The sequence below is a fragment of the Pempheris klunzingeri genome, chromosome 8, assembly GCF_042242105.1.
Source record: "Pempheris klunzingeri isolate RE-2024b chromosome 8, fPemKlu1.hap1, whole genome shotgun sequence".
NCBI classification, from domain to species: Eukaryota; Metazoa; Chordata; class Actinopteri; order Acropomatiformes; family Pempheridae; genus Pempheris; species Pempheris klunzingeri.
In genome coordinates this window covers 23423828-23451826 of record NC_092019.1, presented here as the reverse complement: position 1 = coordinate 23451826, position 27999 = coordinate 23423828, and the positions used below count along the sequence as shown (strand labels likewise).

At 40.7% G+C, this 27999-nt stretch overlaps 2 protein-coding genes across 2 annotated transcripts in view; both read right to left on the bottom strand.

Annotated features, from left to right (window-relative positions):
- LOC139204964 (inactive phospholipase C-like protein 2) overlaps positions 1-9538 on the bottom strand; it is a 36154-nt gene extending 26616 nt beyond the window's left edge. The window contains exon 1 of the mRNA XM_070835009.1: positions 9060-9538. Within this exon, the coding sequence (XP_070691110.1) occupies positions 9060-9311 (252 nt within the window). The 5' untranslated portion in view covers positions 9312-9538. The remainder of the gene's footprint in view (positions 1-9059) is intronic.
- Positions 9539-13792: 4254 nt separating this feature from the next.
- Positions 13793-18622, bottom strand: LOC139205727 (cysteine-rich venom protein). The gene is made up of 7 exons (XM_070836019.1): positions 18558-18622; positions 17050-17150; positions 15765-15855; positions 15266-15408; positions 14792-14880; positions 14550-14632; positions 13793-14404 (listed from the first exon to the last, which is right to left on the bottom strand). The coding sequence occupies exons 1-7, from the start codon at positions 18619-18621 to the stop codon at positions 14268-14270; spliced, it is 708 nt and encodes a 235-aa protein (XP_070692120.1). The 5' UTR covers position 18622; the 3' UTR covers positions 13793-14267.
- Between the last annotated feature and the right edge of the window lie 9377 nt (positions 18623-27999).

The following is a 27999-nucleotide window of genomic DNA, read 5'->3' as shown; positions in this document are numbered from 1 at the left end:
AGTATGTTTACCTGTGCCTCCTTTAATGATAATGGTACAAACTAAATGTGTTTTATTTACTGAGTTGGAGGTGAGGCTCAGTGCTTCTGAAGCACAACTCTGCAGCTTGGATCATCCAGCCCTTAGTAATATCCTGGTAAACTTTAAAACACACATGTATCAATACTTTCACTGTACAGTTTTTAGCTGCTTGTGCTTATCACATGACACTAATTGTTGTTAGCAGGTTAGCTGTCAATATTTATGTTAACGTTACACATATTTGCAGGAATGGGAGGATTTCGCTCTGCTGCTGATGTCCAGTGTGATGATCAAGACACTAGGAGAGACTTGAGTTTATTTGCCTTGTCACACACAAAGTTTTAAATTAGGAAATCTGCAACTTTCTTTTAAGGGTACAACAGCCATTTGAAAACAGGGCATGCCAGCCGGGCCATGTGGGTTGTTTAGACGAGACATTACGGCCACACTCCGGGGCATCCACTGCACTGGCCATTCGGCCGTGGTATAATTCCTGCCCTGATATTAGAGATGGCCACAGAAGAGGGATGTGTGCTTTAATACTACATTCTCAATTGCCATGAAGAGACCGCAGCCTATCCTTTCCTCATGTTGAAACAGCAATGGTGCTAGAAAATTACTTGATGGTATAAACCCCTTACTCATATGTCCCAATGATTGTATCATGACAAAATTATCATGTGTGTGGTTCACAGTTCTCAGGTTAAGTCTTTTTTTTCTGAGAGTACTTGAGTACTTAATACAAATATGTGAAAATGTGGAAACCGAAAAGTCTACCAGAATCCTGAATTCACCTGCTGCCATATTGACCAACCTAATAGAAAGTTAGCAAGCATGTGATTGCAATTCAGTTTTGGAGTCAACCTTTCAGTGTTAGGTCTGTTAGGAATGTCTGGTAAGACTGCCATTTTACTTGAGGTGTAATGTTGTGAGTGCTACAGCTGGTCTTCACAGGGCCAGCTTGGACAGACAAAGAGCATTCTTATTTATTACCAGCTGTGGCACACAACAAGCACCACACATTCAACCACACCTTAGACCGGAGACACACTGCCCACCTCTGCAGTGCGTCTGTGTCGCGGAACCTGCAGGGTTTTTTTGGCGTCCACGTTACCAGTTTAGAGCAGCCACACAGCGTGCGTGAGCAGTGCGTCTCATGCATGGTTCGGCTGCAGATGAGGAGTCTCCCCTATTTTTTTCTCGACATGCATGTGGTTCGCAGCAGAAACAGTTAAAACTGATATTTTCTTACATCAAACGAGCAGGATTACAACTTTTTAATAGTTTCACGGCCCGTATCTGTAGAATGTCACAGACGTGGAAAAGATGAACAAATATATTTATAAATAAACACTTCCTGTTTCCTGTTCAAAGTAAAAGCCCTGTAGCGTTTCTATGGCCAGAATCCCTTCATTTATTGTTATTGTTGTCTGTTTACGTGACATTTATAATGAAATATTAGATTATTTGTGACCATATCAAAGGCAAATTCATCGTGGAAAGATAGGCAGGCTGTCTGGACAACACATGCGTGCGAGCTGCAGCAGTTCAGCGCGGTAGCCGTCACGCAGACGTGAGGTAGGCTGTGTCCCCCCCGCCCTACAATTAGAAAGTCGGAAACATAAACTTGATCAAATTGAGCTTCAACAAACGAGTACCTCACAAACGGTTCACCCATTTATTGATGAGCAGTGCAATGTACCAGCTGTGAAGCACAGTGCTCACTACGTAATTGTTCAATCAGGACAGATTTCAAAGCATTTCTACATTATTCAAGTCAGGTCAATACTGCAATTGCGGAAAATGATCGTATTCACATTCTCATCAGACCTCGACCGGGGAATGATCAGGCAAAACTGCTATGTCACAGTTTAGACTAACAGAGGAGAGAGTGAGCGGCATCAGCCCAGCTCAGCATCTGATAAGGCATCCATGATGAGACAGTTTCAGAGCACTGGCAGGCTTCAAACGCTGTGGCTGCACTGTGAGTGAAATTAACATATTAGCTGCCAATTTCATAAGATTTCTGCAGCCAACAGTATTATCATTGCAAACCAGCTTAGCTGATCCATCCTAGGAGCCTCTTAAGGTTGAACAGCAATGCTGAGGCACTGGTAACAACAAAGTTATTATTTCAATTTTACTTCAATCAAATCAAAACAGCCTGAGAGAACGCTCAAGTAAACAGTGTTAGGAATAAAATGAACACAGACCTAGGGTCATGGTTGACAATTACATAGTTAGTCTTATTACATATTCAACTATGTAGTGTGTTCAGGAAATGATAGTTGTTAGCCGAATAATCCAAATTTAAACTCAAATAAGACAGTGGACAGTGAGGAACTAGTCTTCAGTTCCAAAAGTAAAAACAATATGGCCATTGTGTAGGCTCATAATTGCTGTTGGTAAAACTGCAAGTGATATGTTTAAATAAGTATTCTCCTTTCAGCGCTTATTTGCTGATTACAGTAAAATATTAATGCAATTCATCACGCCATAGACACACCTCTCCCATCAATGTGGCAGAACTGTAATCACTGCCAAGTCATTTGAGCTACCCTTGAAATAACTGGATGAGGCAAGCAGCACTTGTGTAAATCAGTGACACCTGAGCTGATGAATGAATAGGCAATTACTCAGGTAGGCGACTGCTATGAGTTGCCTTGAACACATGCAGCCACAGTGATGGCTGTCAAAAGACCTCTGATAAATTACCCCATCAACTGCCAGTGGTTCTGGTTTAGCCAACTGGATTGCACCCAAGCATGCAAGCTACATTGCACAAAGACATAAGTCCCTCACAGGAGTAACATACGAGATGAGGCTGGGTTAAACAACAGCCTGTAGGTGGCAGATTTAGGCTAAATGATGGTGAGGAAGTCAGTCATAACACTAAGTGGCAGTTTTTTAAGTCACATTAGGAATAATTAATTTGACAATACTGGGCAGTATCAATAACATTTGCATCATCACACTCTTAATGGGAACTCAATGCCACCCACAATGTGCTGTAGCCTTCTTTTTTCCACGGGGACTCTGTGCTGTGATTGCTCAGTGTGAATGTTATGTTGTTAAAGCCACTTCAAAAGTCATTTATGGAGAGACACAACGCATTCTCACGATTTAGTTACCTTGCTTCTGTCCTCTACTTGATCAAACAAAAAAAGGAAAGTGGTGGCTACATTTAACCCGTCCAAGGTACTCACATAAACAAATGTAATGCAGCATGTACAAATGTAATTATTTACCCCAATTAATCAGACTGCAGAATGGAAACATCAGCACAAATGTTTGGAGGCTTATAAACATGGTGAAAACTGACAGTATGTACGCACCCAAAGCAGTTTCACAACATTAAAATATAAACCTACAAAGTGGTTTAACTTAAATTGTCTGTTTCAACTCTTTAGTTTTGTGTTTCAGCTTGGTGAGCCCTTTTTCACTGCAAGCTGTTTTACAATATCAAAACTGAACAAATTTACCATAACTTGAAGTTGTTGAAGTGGAAACCTTCAGATTACCAAACAACTGTTTCACCTCCTGAGCCAAAGCCACTACCACGCCACCCTAACAGCACTATAACAGACCTACCGAGGGTAAGCAGCTCAACGTTGAGCTGCTTACCCACTGGAGTGACCTGGAAGAGACCGGAGGGTGGGCACCATGCTCCCACAACAATGCTACATGCAGTAACTGTCTTATGAGCAGCACCGCTCACTAGTGTATGCCTGGCCTGGAAGTGCGCAGAGGAGATATGAATGACTTATCTTTCCTGCAGGCCTCTAGAGTGCAAAATATTAGACAGCCAATAACCAATATTGTCAGGTCTTGGTGCAAGCATGCTGCATGCTTATTGCCGATGACATTTGCTCCTTAGGTGTCGAAATCTGGTGCCAAGTGGCATGACATTTTTCATGACTCACTAGTATTTAAGCAATTCGGTCAGTGCCATAAAAGTATCAAAGTTCGGTATCCTGCCCTGAACACAGATGACTGCAGTATTAGCAGTGTGCAGCTCAAACAACATGATATACAGTACACATATTTACGGCATCCTCTTACTGTAAGTGATGATGTAAACTTGTTGTAACCACAATATATGTAGGTATACACAATGTAGTGAGCAATGACAATGTGAAAACTCATCTGACATAGAAATGACGGATTTGGCACAAAGGGCAAAAAGGTCAAAAGAAACAACCAGAAAGCATTGAAGGGGAGTTCATGATGTTTCCAAGACTTCAGGCAACACATCTGACACCTACAGTATACAGAAAAAACAAATACGCAATGTTAAGGAGTTTTCAACTCTAAAGACACATTGAAGAAGTAAATTCAAAAGGGAATCTGACTCTCCCAACAGCCTTAGTTCAAATAAAGAAGAGCAGGTATCAATTTAGTGTGCACTGTTAATCCTGCTTTTCTTCGCTGCAACCTCAAAACAGGACCAAACATTCTGTGTTATCCTTTTATAGATGATCAAGTTGGATGTATGAAATTATTAATCATCACACTTAGTGCAGGCTGAATTGCCACTGAGCCTCACTGAATGTGATATAATCTGATGATTTCCATGGCAAACTGAAAAAACAGTCATGGACTCACAGCAATGCTGGTCCACCATAATTAATACCATATTGCTTTCCCTTTTAGCAGGGTGATATCACAAACTGAGTTTGTTTTCCTCTCCCGCCAGAGCTGTGAAATAAGTGTTATTTACCAAGCAATGGAAAGATCCTCTTTGTTCAAGAGGATCTGAGGTGAGATGTGAGGTGGGAAGAAAAGTGTGACCACGGGCTCACTATTTCTCCTGCCACCAGCCACCCACACACAACCAGGTTACAATTTACTGCTGAAGCCAGACTTTAAAATGGACAAGTAAACACCTAAGCCATTACTCAAGCTATGCATGAGTGTCTTAGTATTGCATAGTCTCTGTAATTTAAACAAATGCTGCTCTATCTTTCATGAAGCAGTTTAACTACCTCATTTGAGTTTTTCCTGCCACTGTTGCCTAATATAATACCTGATGCTGCTCATGTGGGGATTCTTGAATCCTTAATTTTGAATTCATGAATCGTTGGGTTTCTCTCTTAATTTAAAAGTTTGGTCTAGACCTGCTGTGGAAAATGTCTTGAGATAACGCTGCTGTGACTTGGCGCTATATAAATAAAGATTGATTGATTAATTGATTTTAAGTGTATGAAAAGTAAGAATTCAAATTACAAAGCAGAGATGTGCATTTCAGGAAAAAAAACGGAGGAAAATATCATTTTTAAAACAAGACAATGGTCATGAAAACCATTCGATTTTTTTATAATTTATGAAATATTCGAAAATCATGGCCATTCTCTACTACAAAGCATTCATGCTGTGCATACCTCTGGCAATAACAATGGTGATGTGCAGTTATGGCAAGATAGCAGTTGTCTGGTTTTGCTTGGATTACCATTTGATCAGACATTTACCCTGTGGAAGGTTGAATTTGGCTGTTAAAAGTTGGTAGTTTGAACTTTCATAGAGCGGACATGGTCACAAGTTGTGGTCAACTTGAAATTACGGCAGTTAAAACCGGTTTCCAAATAATTAAGATATCCATAAATAATGCTCTAACTATTCATGTAGGATGGATACTGTTATCCATTGCAATCCATATGCAGTTTGCATTAAAGTCATTAGTTTGAAAAAGGGAAAGAACTTGTGTGTTTCATTGGGAATGACAGCGAGGCAGTGTATTTGGCATACCTTCATAAAAGTAGCAGTTTGAAATATACTGGGTATACAAATGGACAGATGGTTAAGAGATGCTTCATGGATGTATTGGTACTCAAAAACCTGCCAAGACTGGTAGGATAAGTGGGAGGGTGAGTGAAGATTTTGGGTGGAGTATCACTTTCACTGTTCAGTGTTGAGCAACCACCAAATCAAAAGATTTGCAAAGGGGTTATTTTGTCAACCAGGAACTGTAAGCTTCACATTTTTCAGACAGTGCACATACAATTTTGTAAGAGTGGTGTCAGCAACCCAGTTTAGATGTGCCATTAGCTTGTACCCATTACCACACACACATGCAAACACACCCTACTATGTTCAGCAGCAACCTTTTTAGAAGTCAAGTTCTTGTAAAGCACCAAGTTTTACAGCTGTTACTATGAGAATGTGGTTGATGATGCCCCAACCACATCCTCCCGTCGCTTCAGAGAAGCAGTTTAAGAAGAACTGAGGGCCCTGACTGACAGTGTGAAACAGGCTGCCTTGTTAGCACTGGTCCGACCCTTCACAACCACCGTCTCAGTGCAATATTCGATCAGTCATAGCTGTCAAAATCATAGACAACTGCCTTCAAGAAAATATTGGCATACAGACAGGAGCACGACTTGCTGCATTCTTTATTTGTTTGGCAGTCCTCAGATAGGAAGTTCTGAGTTGCTTTCACACAACAACAAAATGAGTGGTTACATGAGAATATTTTGACTTTCTCTATCCAGAGCCACATTTACTTAGCGTGCTTCTTTTTCATGACTTGACTCCGCATTGTTAACAAGCTGTTTACATAATGTGGCAGTGTAAGCCAGCCCCTTACTTATGGGTTTGTTGGTGTATTAGTAGCATTCATTTATGACTTAATTATGAATTATATTTTTACATCAACCTGATCCTTGTTAATAGTCCATGTTCTCTTTGTGCTAACTTAAGGTGACATTCATTTTGGCTCAAACTTACCAGAAGTCATCATCTCTGTGGTGACTCACTGGATGCTTGTGCAGTGTTGCTATGCAGATGACACAAATTCATATCAAAATGCTCATTGTGCATTTCACTTCTTTCTATTGCTTTGACTTGAGGGGCTTTCATTGTGTAGTCTGATATGGCACTTAATTGCATTTAGGTCATTGAGCATTTCTGAATGATTTCTTGTCTGCATGGATACCCTGGCACTGGACCCCCCTGTAGAAACCTCTGGTACAGTTCACTGAATTGAATAGGGACATCAATCTTGGCAGGAACTTATTATAGAGAGAGCTCTCTTCTTTAACAGTAGGTTTGAGTTGAATCCAAATGTCTTCAAAAAGGAGTCAAAAATCTATTGACATTTCCTTTATTCAAATCAGCTTCCACATGTTCTGCCAGAGCCTATAGCTCACAGGAGTGGACATCTCATTGAAATAAATGATGCTCAAATGGCCTTGGAAGAGAGACAGCTCCTTGTGTAGTAAGAATTTACTTGGAATTTTACAAGGCAGAAATGTCAATATTACCCCCCATCAATATCCAGGCAGAGTGCACGTCAAAGTTCAACACCCACAACGTGCCGAGAATGTGGTGCCGGCGAAAAAGTGAGTAGCTGAATCCTGTCGGCTGCAAGACAATGTACCCAAAGCAGGGAAATCTCATCGCAATTAGGCCTAATGATGGTAGCCTATTCATTGTGCATATGGTGATAAACGATTAAGCCACCAAATTCACTCAAACAGAAACTGCCGTTTGAAAAGTGCTTCTTAACAAATTCTATACACCAGCATGTGCGTTTCAAACCAAGCTGGCCCTAGAGGACACTGACTACTAATTCACTGTAAACATCATCAACATAAGAGGAATACAAATCTGACATCTCTTTTCAGAGCCCGTCAATGCCCTGGAAATGTTCCGTAGAGGTAGAGTATAGCCACGTCCCCTCTCTTTTTTTTCTCTCACAGTCTCATGGCTGACATTAAGGCAACCACAGCCAGACTTACATTACAGAGTTACTGACAATAGCTTCAGACAATGTCTCTGTGGCTTTCGACATACTGTAGATTGCAACGTGAGGAAGTGTCATCATCTTTGGTTCCAGTTAAGCAAGACGCGAGACTGAGACGAGTAAAGTAAAATGCAAAGCTTTAGAGTAAAAGGTCAGACTCCCAAAGCCAAAGACCAAATTGTTTAGAAATTAATATCTTTAAAAAGGCATTTTTGTTATTTTCACATTCCTCTGAAACATGTACATTTACGCATTTCAGCAGAGTCACAAGATCAGCACCTGGAGCTGATTAAGACCTGAGTGTCTTGCTTGGGGATATTCCCTCTTCTTTTCCAGCAATATGAGATATTTCATTGTGCTACTACATTCTTATTAGACTAACAGTGTGCAATATTTTTACAATTTTAAAGCAGACCCTATCACGTATCTGTACATTTACAGTATGAGCTCAGCATAAAAAAACCAAAAAAAAACCCATTCAGTAACCCTGTATGCTATCTTATTATCGGAGATCACTATTACTATAATTCTACAGTATCTGCTGCTTCACTGAACAGTTTCAACTGTATGTACTGCTGTTTACTTTATGGACACTCCATCTCGTTCTCACACAAGTGCAATGTTTTATTTTATGTTATTATCCATCTATACTGCCCTCGACAAAAACATTATCTCATTTACCTCGGTTGCATTTCATCCGTGTGCAGTCTTTCCCCTGTAATTGAATATCTGTTACACATAATTGTTTCAGCGTCACTATTAGTATTATGAGCATAGACAGCACCTTCCACCACATGCTTCTCATCACACGCAAGATTTGTGCATGTAGCGCTGTCTGACACGATATTTTTCTGCTTTTTCTCTTGTTCTTCTCTGCTGTTGTAACACACACACACTGTAACACTATTTTCCCCATCTGGGAAGAATAAATCACCTCATCCCATCTCTACTGGCACACACATAGAGCTAGATTACTGACATTCAAAATCAAATAAGGAGAAGCTCTGCTGTGCAAATTCCATTTAAAATATACAGATAAAGTACAGGATGTGCTTCTGGTGATCCCATTTCTGGCCTGTATTGTGAAAACCACCTATTTCACTGGCACGCCATGTGTAAGCATGTTATAGGCGAGGTTAACGAAAAGCAAGCAGAAGATGTACACAGGCAGAGACTAAATAAATTAGAGCTAGAGGCTTTGCATTGTAACTTCCATCAGCCTGTGCTCAGTGTAGATGTGCAGGCTAGCTCACCAGAATGTATGGCAGAACACGGACACCTTAACTTCAATGTTTACCTTGATAATGCTGCTCCTGCGTGGTATTTCAGATTTGGCGTCCAATCCGATGGAGGTGTTGGCGGTTTCCACCCCGGCTTGGCTACCAGGTGCGACGAGGGATCCTGAACCGACCATATTTTCTGATATCCCACAGTCTCCATTCAAGACCGACACTTCGCAATGCGTCTTGCCAGCTGCTTCGTCGCTGGGCACGGCCGTATCCTCAAGATTCAATGGAGGCAGGCTGCCGTCCTCCCCAAACTCCGCCATAGGCACTTCGAGCACTCACAAACACACACACACACCACACACACACACCACCACAGACACACACACACTGGCAAGCTGCAGGGTAGCAAAGCCTTATGTTTCAGCTTTACTCCAATTTCCTGCCTGGCCTATTGCCTCCTAACATTTGCACGCAATTCTGCCATATCATCTCTCGGTGTACATGTCTGTCAGGTTCCTACACATTGGGGGGGTCGCTCCATGCATTGTGCTCTGAAAAGAGAAACCACGGCGTAATTAGACAACATTGCATTAGTAACAGCGGTTACGTTGATAGTAGCAGTTATTTCGCGTTACGAAGCCACACAAATGAGGCGTGAAGCGCTCAAAGCGGATGTTAACTCGCATTCAGTGAAGGCTGTCACCGTAAAGGCAGCATAATAAAACGCGTACAGCCGACGTGCTTCCCTATAACATTATGTACGTGCTTTGTTGCATTTTTCATGAAGTTGGCCGTTTTCACCTCACAGACCATCCCACTGTGTTGCGTTTCACTGTAGTAATAACCCACCCTCTTCACCGTAGCACTGCTGGGTAACGCTTACAAGTTAAATGACATTAAAAGCACGTTAAGTTACCAGTTCAGTCAACTCGCCCACCAAACTAACGTAGCTATTATCCTAATATAGCGCACGGTAGCTTCGCCTACTTGCCTTTTGAACTGCCTCGTATCTCCATGGGTTGGACGGTCTTCCTTTTTTAAGTTGGTGCCGCAACTGAGCCGCCAGACCACCGTTTGGTATCTGAGCTCGGCTAGTTAGCTCGCTAGCTAACTCTCACTCGCTAGCTAGCTGGGTGAAGTTAGTTTTCACAGCCAACTCAAAGCCCCGGTTGTTAGCCTGGCTAGCAAACAAAAGAAGACATTTTCTCCACCGCCGGCCAGCCTCGACAGTCCAGAGTTTATTCTGGTTAAGTCTTTAAAAAAAAAAAAAAAATGTAAACCGTGATTTGCCGTTAGGTGTCTCGGGTACTTCTCGTTAGAACGTCACTCTCGTATCCAGTGCAACTAACTTGTGTGTGTGTCGTGAACGCCACACGCCGAACAGACTGTGGTGTCAATCAAAACTAATCATTTTGTTCACCGACAGACCGGTGACGCCCCCTTTATACCTTCCCCAGAACAAATAAGCCTGCGCGCCTCAGGGCGTTAGATACACACTAAACAATGTGGGGTCTGGACATCTCAAAGGCATGTTTCATTTGTCCAAATTTGGTCGCAAAACAGATGCCACCTGTATTTTTGTTCAGGTGTTTTGATATGTATTTTATTCTTATAGAGACAAGTGTTGCATCTGGACTAATGCCACAGTATTTACAGTTCCTGATAGTTTGTGTTGCTCATCTCTGGGTCGACCTTTAAATATATAAAACTCGTGTAGACAATATAGAAAGCACAAAAGTCAGGTCAATGCGTGCAAAATCGTACAAAAATGAACAAGAGAATGCTTATAAAACAATACAAAAGTTAATAAGACCATGAATGCAACACGACACAAACGTCAACAAGCAAATGCATCCAAAAGAATATATCAAGAAAGTAAATAGGAAAATGAACACAAATGTAGAGATGCGTGCAAAAAATGTCAAACTCTGCAAGAAAATACGTACAAAACACAAAAGCTGAACTCTGAACGTGCCCCAAAAATAGCCTGGATGAAAGATGTTCTTCGTATTAAAGGAGGCCAACTGCTCTGTCACTCTCACATGTGGAACATCCAGGAAACTAAAGGTGCTGTTAGGAGACGGAAAAGCTGATCACAGAGAAGGTTTTCTTCAAGCACAGTCAGGCAGTGCTAAGGAGAAAAGTTATTCTAAAAGCCCCCGGCTGAAAGCACTGATGTCACTGCTTCTGAATCAGGGTGGCAATAGTAGTTTGAAACCAACAAGCCAGACTTAAAAAAAAGGCTTTCAACACAACGTTTATCCTTGTTCTGGTCAAGTGTGCCTGTAGAACATCTTCTTTCTATATTATAAATGTTGTGGTTTATGATATCAGCTTTACTCAGAAGCTGCATATGACATCTCTGAAGGACGGCCATTATCTCACATGACAATTGTTTTTTTGTGTTTGGAGTCACACCGCGTGTGCTGTCTTCCTCTTTATGGGGACGGCGTGGAGACATAGGACTGATCTCAGTGGTGAAGTAACAGCCTTCACTGCACAACAGCCTCTCCTGCTGTTGCATCAGGCTTTTTCTTAAAAGAAATGTTCACAGTGACCAAACAGAATCATCACACATCATAAAATTTCGGAGATGACCAAGAGACGAGCTTGGAAATACGAGTCCACACACAATAGAAGGCATACCTTACATGCAGCTGATAAAGCCTCATACTATAGCCTCCCGCATGAGAGGCCACGGGAGAGGGAATGATGAGGCATAACATTGTTCTACATGATTTAATGCATTTTATTCATAGGCCACTGGTTCAGACAAGGCAGATAAACTTAACAGTGTGGGATACAAGAGCAGGAGGTTTGGTGAGTTGTATAACAGAGCCATCTGCTGGCCTACACGGCTTATTGATGTTTTTTTGGTTATTACACAGCTTTTCTTATTATTCTCTGAATGTGTTCTTCTGACAGTATCCTGCCGGTCAAAGTTAATTTTTTAAGCCCTATTTTAATATCTAGTGCAGTGGTTTCCAGCCTTTTTGGCCTGTGACCCCTGAAAATAATGCTAAAAGTCTACTTTAACTCCTCATTGCCAACCCCATTGTCTCTAGGTTGTGAAAATATCAACCCAAGATTGGATTATTTTTTTCTGTATTTAATGTTAGAGGCCTGAAGATAGGTGGAATAATCCAACTATTCTCTAGAAAACAGGCAAGAGTCTGAAATCTTTGAATCTAACTTGATATGCTATTTCTGGTCCCTGTCCTGTCAACTATCTTGCACCCCCTCAGATTCAGCCGACCCCCAGGCTTGGGCTAGCTGAGTTCTTGTGATATTCAAAGAAATACAAATTGCAGTCTTACCAGGAAGAAGTTCAGGCTGATAAAGACACCAGTGTCGTGATAATATTTAGCTGACTTGTAGTTGAGTATCATAAATAGAGCAATTGCATTGTTGTCAAACTGGTTCATCCAGGCAGGAAGAACAAACCGTCTAGTGACAATAAAAGTGATGTTAAAGAAAAGATAATGTGTTGTAGTCTTTGATAGACACTCCTTGGTCTCAGGACTCCACAATGACGTGCCATCATTGCTGTAGTTTGAATGTGCAAACAATTTTAGACTGCAGTTTTAATAACATTATTAATACTCAATGTTAATACTTTATCCATAGGCTACTGATAGCTGCAGCACTGGTCAATACGCACTATAACCACAGCATTGGTAACCCCAACCTAACCCTTACTAAGTAAACTGCTGTCGCACTTTATTTATTTATTGCAAGATGTGAACACAACATGTATGTAGAATTACTTTATAATGTGAAAATGTTTCCTAATAACTGTAGATTTAAACACCCAGCAGACACAGAGACACATATTGTCTCTCCCTTTTGCTCTGTGTGGTTCTCCTCCTGAGGAAAACATCTGCCTCTGTCTGCTAGAGGCTGAGCTCTGTTCACCTCAAGGCCAAATCACACCGGGAGCGCCGCGGCGCGTCACAACGCTCCGCTAAAGAAACGCGGCGGCTGATACGCGGCCCGACTGCGTCAAGCAGCGCAGAGCAGATGAGGCGGGCAGGAAGTCAGACAAACAAACGGCAGAGAGAATCCGGTCGGTTTTCAAAATAAAAGCCCCCGGTGCAGACTTACACTTGCATATTCCACCACCACATCAATATTATTTTATAGAGAAATTAAAACTAAGCTCAATGAGAGGTTCGTCGTGGACGCGGAAAAAAAACATTTTCATTATCACTTTAGCTGCTTCCTGTAGGCTACTGCATAATAAAGAAGTAAATACATTCAAGAAACACATTTATACGAAACATAGCTTGTTTGTACACGTTAGAAGCATGAAAATCACAGGAAAATGAACTCAACAAAATTTGAGCAAGTCAACTAATCAGCCAGGCGAAACCGGACCGCAGCCGTCCCCGATGGGTTTTCAGGGTCAGACTTGGGGACAGTCAGCCCGGTGAAGGGCTGGAGAAGGTGACATGTTCAACAGATCCCTTTATGACGTAAAGGCCAGCCTAATCTCAACAACGGTTTTTACACACATTTACTGAAAAATGGATCAGGAGAAAAAGAGAGAGGATTGTCTTTTCTCATAGTCTGCCGGTCTCTGGACACACCAGGGACACATGATAAAAAGACATTTGAAAGTGCTTTTTGCATAATATGGGACCTTTAATGTAAAAGCTACAGCTGACAGCTAAAATGAGTATATATGAGATAATAAAGTGACTCTGGACCCTCCAAAGTGAAACCTTCTTTTCTTCCAATTATGATGCAAGAGTTACTTATGGGATGTTGTCACATTTATTGACATATAAAGAGCAGAATGATCTCAAATTGCATTTAAATTTGTTACTCTTATCGAGTATGACAAAAACTGTACAGCATACACCGCTCCCTTCTTATTACAGGCCTTATTTTATGATTATTTTGTATTCACACTGTCATGGGATTGGGTGGATTAACGGTAAAGCTGTATTTCCTGAGTGTGCGGGCAAATTCCTATAGTTCTTCACATTGAGTGGGAGATGTCCCCCTAGATATTTGATATTAAGGTTATGAGAAATCCAGCACGCATTTTTAAAACAGTCCCCAATGATCCCTTTAGCTTAAGGCAATCAAACTGAACCAGATTTTTCCAGACACATGTTCTTTGCTTATGTCATGGTTGGTATATCATTATGAGCTTACAGGACATTTATCGCAGTTACAGTAGTGTGATTTACAGACAGAGAACCCATAAATATGTAAATAGTCTGGACAGTTCCAGTCAAAGTACAACTTCCAGGCTCCGGGTCTTATCTTCAGGCTATTGGGATGATTTCACTGGTGCACTTGCATGAAGCGGGGCACAAGGCATGCACCAGATTATTGCTGCATCCAGTCCTGTTTTTCATGGTTGGACAGTTGAGGTATCTGTTTATGTAAGGACAGGGGTTGGCTGCAATGGAAAGGTAGACAAAACAATGAGGTCATCTTGTTGTCTCTTTATCTACCTCAGTAGACAATATCTTTTGTCATATTCATCCTAATTGACATACAAATAACCCACACAGTTTATATTTGTCATAATATCTGTGACTTACTGCAGAGTTTGTCTTCACAGTTGTTGGGACAGGAAGCACATGGAGGTCCAGCCTTATAAGGTGGCCATCCCCTGAAGTTTCCTCTGTTAAATAAATTGGAAAGTTGTCTTTTTTTGGGGGGTTTTACAGAGCCTCTCAAAACTAACCATTGATTGCATGCAGAGAGTTTCATAATGTGTCCCTTTCCACCACTGTTAAGTCATGTCATGTCATGTCATGTAGAGTGAATGAGGGTCACATACGCTCGATAATAATGGCAGCCGTAGAAATAGATGTTGTTAGGGCACAATGCCACTGCACAGCCGACTTTGTAGGAGCTGTTCCAAATCACCTGTCAACAAAAACAAAAAGTCCTTTACTTTTAGAAGCTCCCTAATAGTTCTACATCTATCTCATTCTCTCATTCTTTTTCACTAAAAATATATTTATCTTAAAAACACACTTATGGCTGATCATGATGGTTTAGTAACTGCTCTCGCATTTCACTGGGAGGATATGACTCCTTTGGAAAAAGCAGGATTGGTCATGCTTACACTGTACATTAAATTTTACCATAAAATGAATGATTTGGAATACAGAAAATCTTTGCAAAAGCTAGAATCCACACAAACATTATCTCATCTATCATGAAATGTAAAAAAAAAGTTTTTATGTAATATATTGGTGTATGACCTGCTGTTTGCTGCCACTGCAACATAACGTGTTTTCCTTGTTACCTGTGTGTAGTGACCAATAGGTTGGCCGTTGGTGGAGCCACTGGGATACTGGTAGCGTGACACCTCGCTGTGCCAGGCGTTGATGACGTCCTTCCAGGAGTAAGGTGAGGATGAATAGAACAGATTCTCACCTAATTCATATCCTGCACATCGGTGAGAAACACATGGTGGCACTGATTAATGGGTGTCTGCAAATACCTTGTTTTATTTTCATGTCTCAGGAGATTAAGTTACTACGATAAAACATGGTTCATTAAAAGGCCTATTGATGATAATCTCCTTAATGATAGCATATCCTACTTTGTGTAATTTTTTTTTTTATTAAAAGAAGGTATTAAGACTGGAGATAAGATAATGTTCACTGTGACTCTGACCATCAATCACAAGGTCAGTCATCTCACAAGGAACCTTTACACTGAAGTATTATTAAAGGTCCTGGCAGATGTAGACTAAGGTAAACAAAAAAGAGGCCGGAGGAGTAAAGGAAGAAGAAATATACCATCAAGCATGCGAGTGCTGGGTGCTCCGTGAGCCAGAATACATTTGTCAACCCAGGCCTGAGCATTGCCTGCTACCTCCTCACTATAGTTCTGTATGAGAAAAGGGGGGGAAAAATAGCATTACAAATCAATTGTTTTAATTCAAACTGACACCCACAATGTAAAATAAAATCTCAATTCCCTCCCACGATATTGCTTTCAAAAACTAAATCATTTGCGATTTGAAAATACGTTCCACTCTAACCCGTTCAGATAGGAAAACCGTGATTGCGGTGGCGTTCCCGTTTGAGAGCAGCCAAAAGCCAAACCTGAGTTCCATTACAAACATGAGATTTTTCTTTCTACTTCTGTGCAGAAACCTTACACCTCCAGACGTCCAACTCTTGTTTTGAAAGGAAACATATAACATCTTTATTCTCCTGTTGACTGACAGATTTTCAACTGTGTACACAGCATCTGTGGTGGCTGGGCTTGGCTCCCTACCTAGAATAGATTAGGAGATGTTGATTTAAATGAAAGAAATTAATTTGTCAACTGATTATATTGACCTACAGGGTGCCCACAGGTCATGGAATTAAGAAACGTCAACTTCAGACAGGGGAATTCAATTAATAAATAATAGATAATAGATTACTGGGGCAAGTCACTGAATATCTACATAAAAAAGATAAGAAAATGTGTTTGTTCACCAAAACAGGTTTTAGGAAATGTTAGTAGTTTTCTTCTTTGTTTCTGGTTGCACATGCCTTCTGCTTGGTTATGGTTACGTGAAATTTAGCTCAGCTCTAGCATTACCCGTCTCCTGGCTGTCAAATGGATGACAAACTGAGGTGAATTCAGCAAACATGCCATAAAGGTGAAGTTTTAAATGTTTAAACGTATTCTATTTTCCATGTCATGTTACATTTACAGGTCATGGAAATTCAACTTTTAGTCCTGGAAAGTCATGGAAAAATTGGTGAATTTTACATTTACACTTTTACACATTTAACCCTGGATCTATGACAGACCACATTTCAGACAGCTTTCACACATTCATTTGTAACATCAAAAGAAGTTCACTGCATCAGAACAATTAAGGTCGAGTCAGCTGTTAATCATCAAACTATACAACCCTGATTTTGAAAAGCTGCCTGAGACTTTAATGATTTCCAGGCGCCATGCAGAAGACCTCACCCGCTTTTTTTTGTTCCTTTTCCACAAGCGAGGGAAAACAAATGCTGAGAATTATTAGCAAATAAAATCTGAACCACTTTTATTGAGCGAGCGGAAAGCTGGACTGACCATTTTCAGCATGTTAGAAGCAGAGGGCTGAACCGCTCTCCTGAAGGCATTGTGCTGGTCAACGATCTCAGCCTGAACCGCTTGGTTTTCTGGGCAAATGTCTACACACAGACAGAGACACGCAGACATACACACACACACTTAAAACCAAAGGCTAAACAACAGATTATAAGATACAGTAAAGAGTGATATTTACTCTGGCGGTTTAATATCCACGATATGACTCACAAACAGATCCTGGTTTAATTACTCTGAAATGGCTTCACATGACAAAAGAACATAGACAGAGGATTGTGCCAAATCCCATAATCTTATTGGGAGACTTACTGGCATCGTCTCCGAGCTGATGCTAGGAAAAAGAAATACCTGTGCAAAGTTCAACACACCTGATGCACTCCACATTGTTCTTACCTTGCTGTGGACACGCCACGGAACGCAGAAAGGTGCATTTGAAAAGGAGACAAAATTCAAGTTAAAAACCTCATCAGTAAATCAGGGAAGTGAAAAGATGTCAAATCCTTTTACAATTTTTTATTACAAGTATTTGTACCAAAATGTTAAGCCATCCCATTGAGAGCAAAGCAAGGTTTTACTTACAAGGTCACCTTACTTTAAACTATAAGCATTGGCAGTGCAATAAAGCACCTAAAGCAACATATTCAATGTAAAACAAGTTCTTTCTCAGTGTTACATTAGTTGTTCTTGCTATATATACTGCTGGCTGGACGGACAAGGTAATATATGATATTTGTATATGTGGGATTTTTCATAATATTGTGAGCATACAATTTCCAGTGTTGTCTAAAATAACGCTAAAAAAAAACATTTTCTAAAAATGTCTAAATTCCAGCTGAGAGTGTTGTTTTACTGTAACGTCTCTGCGCCACAGCACAGTGTGACTAAATCAACAATAGATATTTCAAAGGTGAATTTCCATACTACACTGTTGCCCAATAAAGTTGGAATAATTGTTCAATACCCCCAATTTAGTTAAAGCCTGAATACACAGTTTGCAAAGGTTCATTGTGGTTTAAGTTTCACTGTGATATGTTTGGAAGAGTTTGATCGATAAAGTTGAGAAGATATACACTTTATTTATCAAGAATAAATCACATTGTCACAATCATTTCACAAGAAGAGGTAAAAAAACATTTGATTCCAACTTTATTTATTTTGATTCCAACAGTGTAAAATAAATATAATTATATCAAAAAGAGTTTTGTTCATATTTTCCAGACCAAGATTAGACTCAAGTTTAATTGGCTCATCATTAACTTTGCATGCAAACCCTTCGTTTGTAAGGTACTCAATTAAGTAACAGTAAAATACACAATATTTCTGTCTAAAGTCTCACAAAATCAAAATACTCCAGTGCAGTATCAGTACATCAAAACTGTACTCACACACCGTACTTGAGTACACACACTTTTCTGCCTATGAATAATATTTGCAATGACACATTTCATTCCAATGCCATATGATATTCAAAAACTTGTTTGCACTCGTACTCACCACGACGCAGGCAGAGTGCCCCTGATGCAGCGTCAGGATGCCAATCAAGAGTGCAAACATTTTCCTGGAAAAAAAGGAAGATTTTTATTTTAAGACAAATTTCTGAAATGTTTTATTAATATTATTTCATATTAGAATACTTGAATTCTAATTTCCAGTTGATCTTTCCATTTGAAATTGAATGTAAAAAAAATATATATATATTATATATAAAACTATATTCTATTCTATTCTATTCAATCTGTATCATGAAAATATATTTTAAAAAAACTCAACATATGCTTAGGAAAACCTCTGTGTACAGAGGCATACCTGCTCTTGGGTCGTCAGGGGGTGGAGGTGAGTTGGCACTTCGGTCTCCCTCCTTTTATAGACCCAGATCAGCTGCTCACTATAGTCTTAGATATAGCACATTCACCTCTGGCAGCTAATGATGCAGCGCAGCAGTATCCAAGACCTTACACAATGGCCACTGGTCAAAAACAAGTCTATCAAGCAGGCTTTTCTTCTGAAGAACACAACTGACAGAGAGTAAACATGGAATTGTTAAGCCCTAGGGTGTAGTGGCTCCCTGATGTATTGGCTCAAGTTTACACAGCATAGAATGGAAAAGGCATGTGAGTTCAAAGTAAATAAAAGAAAAGGAGCATTGGTAGATTACAACATAAAGCCTCATGGTCCTGTATGCAAATAGATAGAATTAATAAAGCTCACTGAGCTGAAGACGCACCCATTGCTTGCTCTGGCTCAAAATGCAACGTATCAGGTGATTGTGGCCAACACGTAGGAGAAAGAACGGAGAAATAATTTGCAAGTGTGTGCGTTTTTTATTATGTTTGCGGGATGTAAATCAGTGTTTAACGTCCAGGGTTGTAAAGTCTGGTGTCTGGCTGCTTGTTTGCTTGTTTGCTCATATAAAGCAAACACAGAAAGATACACAAAGATCGTCTTTCAAATAGCTGCACAGGCTCGGAGGTGAAATACACGATAACGCATCTTAAATATTATCTAATCAAAAATTGAAATGTAGTACTTTGGAAAGGTTATTTTAAGAATACAACTGGTTAAACAAAATGGGTCATTTCAATGAGGAAGTATTTTACATAATTTTCATACTACTAAATTAAATTTTTTGTTGTTTTCTGGTGCTAACCTAAAAAAGTTATTAAAAGATTAAAATGTAAGTTAAAGGAAGGGTCTTGGTTTGTGGACTCCCGTTTTGAAGCCTTGAGTTTGGCTTTATTGATGTAGCCATCTTGGTTTTGGAGCCACAAGTGATGCTTTATAATAATTTGTTTTAGTCTAAATGGAACCTTCGTTTACAAAGCGAACATCATGCTGTATTGAAGAGGACTCGAAACTGGCAACTGAGACCTCAAAGGAAAATGTTAGCTGAGGTAATAAATGAAGAAGTAGAGTCATTTTCTCATAGACTTCCATTCAATCTGAATTCTTTTTAGAGCCAGTGGAGTCGCCTCCTGCTGGCCATTAGAAAGATTTCGGGCAATTCTGCATTGGCTTCACTTTTCAGACCCAGTTCTTTTACACACTGTGGCTACAACATGTCTACAACATGGACGGTATAAAATATGGATGCAGTCTCTGTGACGACACCCATAGGTTTCTGCAAAGCCAAAGTGAAGCTCAAAGGGCGGCTCTGTGGAGGCAGCCATCTTGGCAGTACCTAACTCACGACTAATCCAAAAATGGGCAAAGAGGTGGAGCTGAGAAGTTGAAGCATTTTACAATGTCGTGGAATTAGATTTAACAGAAAAAGCTATGTATGTATTACACGAGTGATGTGGATGGGGGGGCTTGCCCTTGCGAGGCCTTCCCACCCCACTGAGGAGCAGTTAGCACAAGCCACTGTTACACTGGTTATCAGGGTTGGGTTAACTGTGGTGAAAAAGACTAAAGGCCTGTACATACTCCGCAAGAACAGAGAAATTTGTTCTCTCTCCCTGATTTGGGAGTTCTTGCAGCTTGTTCTCGACACATCACCTGGGCAGAACTTTTTTCTCATGTGGTGTCCGGGAACTATTGTGTGATTGGACAGAAATTAGAAGTTGGCATGGTCAATGCGAAAAAGCGGAAATGTTGTCATTCCCTATGAGGACTTCCCAGGAGTTCTGCACTGGAGTGTCTCGTGAAGTATGAAATGTCCTGGCCAGAACGAACTTTGTTTTTGTCCTTGCCACCTTGAGAAAACGAACAAATTTCTCTGTTCTTGCGGAGTATGTCTAGATCTTAAGTGTTGCACACTGTCTTACAGTGCGAGCTAACAGCACAGCGGCAGGCTCCCTTAGCTAACACCAAAATTGGTCAAAAACCAACAAATCAAGTCTAACACTACACTTAAAGTTAGCACCAGTAAAGTATCAGTGAAACCGTATCAGAGGATAAACGAATTTAAACAGTCAAACGAAGAGGGCAGATGGTGCTCGGCTCCTGCTGCCCAACTGCTAACAGTGCAGCGGAGCTGCGGACTGTGACTACTCTGAGCAGTATGTAATACAATATATTTCAATAACATTATATTTATCGCCTTTCCCCGACGGTCTGCTTCTGAATATGTCACTAAGTAAGTCTAGCAAATGGCTAGCCATTACCTACTAACCATCCATCACAGCACCCACCTATCACCCAGAGTGGCCATGCCTTTAATTATGCATAACTTTATATAATTTAAACAGGTGACTTACATAAGAATTCACCCCCCTACAGTTGTCATGAATGGGAAAAAATAACTACAGAGACCAAAACCACTTCTTGTTCCAGGCTGTAAAAATTGGTCCATGATAGTGATGAGAAAAACTGGCCACTCAAATTTTGGCTGCACTTTCTCTGCAATTCTTGTTTATCAATAAGTCTACCCAGCCTTGTAGAAGACTCTGCTCATCCACAAGGAGTTCATGCTGTTCATGTGCTGTTATGAGAATTTCAACAAATACTACAAAAACTGTTTTTGAAATAAGATACAGACCCTACTTTTAAGTATTTCCTGGGAATGTTTCTTTTAAAACTGCATTTATCAATCTTTCTGTATGGGCTCTCTGATTTTGGGTCAGTGGGTTTGTACTGGTACCACATACATATGGCTGTGGTGCACCAAGTAGGCAAAGTCTGCACACCATTTGACAGTTATTTGGGTTGGCAGATACTGGAACCATCACTAAATTGTAGCGTGAAGAGCAGCGTCTACCTCACCACGACCACGTGACCAATACAAACAAGTGAAGGGAAACTGATGAGACAGATATGATGAATGTCATTCAGGTTTACATAAAGTCACATTGAGAGCATTACTGTCCATGCCATCATGGCTTTTGTCCTATAGACCCACATTGTTTGCTTTGTCAGCTGACAATTACATGATGCACAGCTGCTGGCTGACAGATTACACTCCATTTAAACAGTTTCCTTGCCATTACGTGTTTAGCAGTGTGCTAGCACACTGGAATGGAGTGGACGCACTCTCTCTCTTTTCCAGCCATAATGTGGAGTTATAATGTTTCAAGCTCTAATAAAGGTACTCTACACTACTTCACAGCACCAAATGGCAGACAGTTAGCAAGTGAACCATTTAGCTGTTAAAAGACAAAACCTTTTCCTCAGGAGTTGTGGAGACAGGGCTTAGAGGAGAGGGAGTATTGGGCTTACATTCATCGAGCTAGACACACAATTCAAAATCTATATTGATGTTTCTCTGTCAGCTGGATGTGAAAGTAGGAGACAGTCTGCTAGCACGTCACAAGCCACGACAATGTTAAAAGGAGATAATATGCTGATGATGCGTTGCTTGTTCCGCTGCCCAAAATCATTTACTGCTCCTTTAACTCTTTTTGTTGCAGATTTAAAACTCATCTTTGGAAAAAAAAATAGAAATGAAAGTTTTTAAAGTCAGTTTTAATGATGAGTGCCAGCTACTGTGGCTAATAAATACCCAAATAGCATCAGGAGGAATGAAATATAGTCCAACTGACAGCAATCACAAACGATCACTCTAAATAAGGAGATCACAGTCCACTGGAGGACTACAAGACAGTGAGCGTATCATATGCTATTATTAACATATGTTGTGATTCTCAAAATATGTAAGTATACTTTTCCCATCAGCCCACCTGTAATATTTCATTTGTTTGATCTAAAAATCCTACATACTGTAGAGTGCATGCAGTACTAGTATTGGTTTTTAATGTTGTTTTATTTGAAAATATTTCCACGACAAAGAGTGATTATGTCATTTGTTTGTAGATCAAGTGTGTGAAATACAGAAACAACCTGGATTGCTGACACTGTAAGAAACCAAGTGTGAGCACAACAGGATTTTATCTTTGGAGCGACCTTGCATGTTCGGAACATAACACATTCCTCTCTGTTGATTCTTGATTGTGTGTATTAATGCGCAGTAAGCATAAGGCTGCTATCGCCCCTTTGTTTAATGCAGTATTATATCAGTTGTTATTAAATACAATGGGCATTTGGAGTCAAGCAATCTCAGTGGTCAAAGACAAGTTCTGCCTGAGCTTGTGTTTTTTGGAGTTCTTGGAATCAGCAGTGTTATTTTCTTATGTTCAGTCTAATTAAGGAAATAGAGATTCCTCTGAAAGACCTTTTTTTGATAGTATTTTCACCACTGCGCAAAAAAGACTGCCGGAGAACAGGCCTGTGATCACACTTGCTTTAATACATCTGATGGTAAAGAACATTGCTTTAAAATCTCATTACTGCTTACATCAGAAAACAATCACATGGAGCTCTTGGTCCTTTTGACTTTGAATGCATTATTGTACGTCGCTGTGAACAAAAGCATCTGCCAAATGACTGACATCAATGTAATGACGGCCTTTTCCACATTTCACGACGATACGTCCAATAGCTGCTGAGATATTTTTCTCGAAACCACAAATGTCAACCTCATGGTGGCGCTAAAGGAAAAGTCAGGGGATCGACAACATAATTGGGATTCTTCCTCTAGGAACCATGATAGGACAACATCTTGTGCCAGTTTATAAGGAAGGTATAGACATTCCACATGGATTGAATGGATGACGATGGAACGATCAACCAAAAGACAGACAAACCTTGCCCTCTGCTAACCATGATGCTAATTTTGCTAAAAAAATAAAGATACCAAGTGTAGCACAAGCCCATAGAGTGACGTAATGTAATTTTAAATCATGATATTTGATAAAGCTACAGTGCATGTCAACCCAGCTCCTATATACTGTAAGCTAGCAGCACAATGCTAAATGCAAACTACAGCCAGTTTGCTCTCCACTGTCAACAAAGGTTCTATGCGATGATGGATATCATGGGTGTAGTTCTCTATGTACCAATGGCTTTATATACGTTCAGATATGGATTTTCTTGGAACAAAAACTCTTCCCATTAGGTAAGAATGAAGGAACACCATTCAAAGTAATAGTAGCCATTATAAACCAGAATACTAGACAGCCTTGAGTGCAGCTACAGACGGACACCCCGGGCGGAGAACTGACAGCTTAATGCTCTGTGGAAATTATGTGACAAAGGTTGAAGGCTTTTGTTGGAAGTCTTTTTTCATTCATCCCTTTTGTCGAGGTACCTAATCACTGAAAAAGGAAAAAAAAAAAACACTACTGAATTCATGCAAACTGTCCAAGAATATAAAATTTAAACAGCTGGTGTAACAGTATGTAGTATGTAATAAAAAGAGGATGCTGATTTAAAGTAAAGATAATACACGCCATGTAGTAAAACAAACGATACACAGAGCAAAGAACACACACATAAAAAGAAGATGCCGTCACTCCGGCACAGTAAAAGCAAGGCCACACACCGACAGACATGTTCATGTTATTTACCATGTGAATCATCCAGAAAAGCCCACTTTCCACTTTAAACACTGGGGGTCACTGTCACATCTCTAGTCACAGAGGAGCTGTGGAAGCAGCTGAGGTCCACCCACAGGACTCAACTGAGCTCTTCACATAAAACCTTGAATATGACAGACGCAGTGACTGAACAGTGTTATTACTTCACAGCAGAATGAGGAGACTCATTTCACCCATGTGATGTGTTTCCGTCCCGTCCGCCTGAGTCCTCGGCCACTCACGGAAGACTGGTGGCCTCACAAACACACAGCTTGACTGCCCATCTTTGTAACTTGTCTCACGTTATTTGTCCCATTTCAGTTGTCCCACAGTTCTCCAGGGGGGGGGGAAAGACATTCAGCAGCGGGTGGTGCTTTGTGACCATTTTAACGGTAGGTTCAAGCTTCCATCAAGTTACAGAACATTGAGCACACCTAATTTGAACCTATACAATGACGCCACTGAAGTGTAACATTTGAAGATGACATCATGTTTATGTCTTACCATACATTTATGTTGTTCACTTTCTGCCGTGTTTCTAAGCTGCTATCCAAAGCTAAAGCATGTTGGCAATTACACTGTGGGTGATCATTAGTGTCATTCAAGCCTTGAGCATTTTGGCATCTGTTTGACTTCATTCAGTTTTAAGGGCTGGAAAGCCAGCCAAGCATCCACCCAACATTCACAATTTTACTTTCTTTGTTCTTTTATTCCAACCTCAAGTCTCTCCGTGGGTGTTTCGAATACACACGATTTGCCAGAATGAATCTTTTCCCTTCCAGCGTTGAACCTTTTTCATGTGAAGGTAGTCTGATGCTGAAAAATGCCCTTCCAAAATCGGACACACGTTGCCCAGATCCAGATACGTGTTGGCTGTCTTGCTCTCAGGAAGGGGGATTAAAGCCTAATGGGGCTCCTGATGTGACAGCAAACAGAGGCAGGAAAAATCCATCTTTAAAAGAGAAATATCATTAATTTGCAGCCTGGAGTCAGATACTCACAGCAACGTCTGAGCGACGCGATGAGGGCTCTCCTTGAAAAGGCAGTTACAACCCTGGCAAACGAGAGTGAATCTCCTATTAGGATAAAATGACTTTGAGAAGATCCCAATGTCATGATTACATAGGCTAGTGAGTCTAATCACAGTACGTGGAGCTGCTCACCAGTAACTCAACCTCTTTTGTTATTCACCCGTGTCTGTTTTTTTTGTTAGATTGCAGGATTTCTAAAAAGAATTTCTTCTGATTGTGATGTTGGGCTTTTTGAATAACTACTTGCTTGCTTATAACTGAAAGGAAATGCTTAAATACTATGTCATACAGCGGCTGTGTGAGGTTATACGCACTGTAGGCACAGAGCTAACATGCTAACATGCTCACAGCATGGGGGCAGGCTGCAGCATAGGTCATAAATCCTGTGTTTGCAAGTTAGACAAGGGCCAAACAACAAAATTAAAGTACACTTCATATAGATTTTAGTACATAATGGTGGACAAGGTGTCTCCGCCTCCTCCCATGGTACGGAAAATGAAGCCCAAACATCCCAGATACGATCGCTGTTATATTGCACCACGGCAGCACACTGGGAGCCAGAATCTGTGCAGAAGTGATGGCTGGAGTCATGATATCAAGGTCCCGCCCCATACACCTGCCTGACTAGCTGTCAATCATGATGTCACATCGCCTTTTTTACAGCATGATAAGTGATTAAAACCAAACACAGCAGAAGAATGTATACTTAAATGTAAATTTGCATGATAAGAGTTACATAAAATGACGGACACCATCTTTGAGAAAAATATATTTGAGGTGAGCTTTGTTTTTTTTTTTTAGTGTGGCCCATGTCCCATCTGCTAACAGGGGGGCAGATCGTGATGTTTCACCTTCACCTTATGGAAACTGTAAAGTTGTCCATCTTTATATACAGTCTGTGTTAAGCAGATGTTACATGTCGCATGTTCATTATCTGAATTTACCACAGATGACGCTGATAGGAATGTCATTAGTTAGCATTTGGTCATAAACCAAAGTATCAGACAAATGAAAACTTTGATCTCATGAATGCGCTTGATGAAAGTTTGGGGGGGGGGGATTACTGTAGTTATTAGGATTCATTTCCTGGGGATCACAAACGGATGATGCAGTTGTCCAGATATTTCTGGGCTCTCTGTCTGGACCAAAGTTGTGGTCTGACAACGTGTCTTGGTAGTTAAACTGTGTACTGCTGTGTAAACATCACTTTTGCTCCAAAGCCTTCTCAATGTCCTTGACAAGCCGAAGCCAAAGCCTGTTCACATAATCTCCATTGTAAAAGACTCTCATTCTGCACCCAGTCTGAATCAGTCACCTGGCCACCTCGTACTGGAGAGTAACTAAATGGATTTTGGCAGAATAGAACATTTAGTCTCTTGTCAATGATTGTGGCTGAAAAGAGGCTGCAGCCTGATGAGACGCAATCTACACATGTTGCAGTCAGTATTCAAATTAAGCTAAAACTTCGTTCAGTTCATCATTGTGAGACGAACAAGGGGGGGGGGGGAGAACAATATTAGAATCCTTAACAATCTTCACATGATTTACAGCCCATTAGTTCAGTAGCACCTACTGGTTCAATATGATAGGAATTTAATTATATCATTAAAAATGTGAAGAAACACCTTAACACTTCTTACAAGCTTTTATCACGTGAACTTCCTCAGCAGCTACTCAGTCGTCACAGAAATCATCCAACCATGTCTGCTGAAACGTTCTTGTGTCCATTTCAGCGGAGCTGTTTTATGCCACTTGGGGGCAGCAGAAACAAGCTGTAAACACACCACTCATGTATTATCACCTTTTAGGTTTACAGATACTGAGCAACATTATTGTTTATTTGTGGCCACCAGATGAATATAAGCCCAACAATAATCAGCGTTGTCTCTTCTCCACCAACTCCTGAGGAAATATGTGGTTCTTTTGCTGCTAAATGCAGCACTGGCTGTTAGCTAACTTTGTTTGTCCAACACTTGGTGGTAGGCAGCTAGTCTAGGTTACAGTGGATTTGTTAGGCCTGTTTTGCTTAAAACAGCTGCCTGCTGTGGCCACGAGGACAGTGGTGCTGTGAGGACAGTGGTGCTGTGAGGACAGTGGTACCGTTAGGACAGTGGTGCTGTGAGGACAGTGGTGCTGTGAGGACAGTGGTGCTCTGAGGACAGTGGTGCTGTGAGGACAGTGGTACCGTTAGGACAGTGGTACCGTTAGGACAGTGGTGCTGTGAGGACAGTGGTGCCGTGAGGACAGTGGTGCCGTTAGGACAGTGGTGCTGTGAGGACAGTGGTGCTCTGAGGACAGTGAGGGTGAAGCAAAGAGCAGAGCTGTGGCCCGTAGAACCCAAACCATGAGCTGACTGCAGATTTGATTGATAATTCTCATCACAAAACACCCCTTTCACTTACATGTCGTCATATAAAATATTGATTACAGCTGTTGAAGCTGAATTAAAATCCAAGATAATGAGAAATAATCAACAGTCAAAACAGTCATCAAATTCAGTACAACGCAGTCAGCACAAAAATCTCAAGCGGGATTGAACCATGCAGTCCTTT

Coding starts and splice junctions, on each gene's coding strand:
- LOC139205727 (XM_070836019.1), bottom strand. CDS start 18,621: ATGTTTGCACTCTTGATTGGCATCCTGACGCTGCATCAGGGGCACTCT. Junction 15,409..15,764: donor CAGCACTCGCATGCTTGATG/GTATATTTCTTC, acceptor ACCGATGTGCAG/GATATGAATTAGGTGAGAAT. Junction 14,633..14,791: donor GGCTGCCATTATTATCGAGC/GTATGTGACCCT, acceptor TTTATTTAACAG/AGGAAACTTCAGGGGATGGC.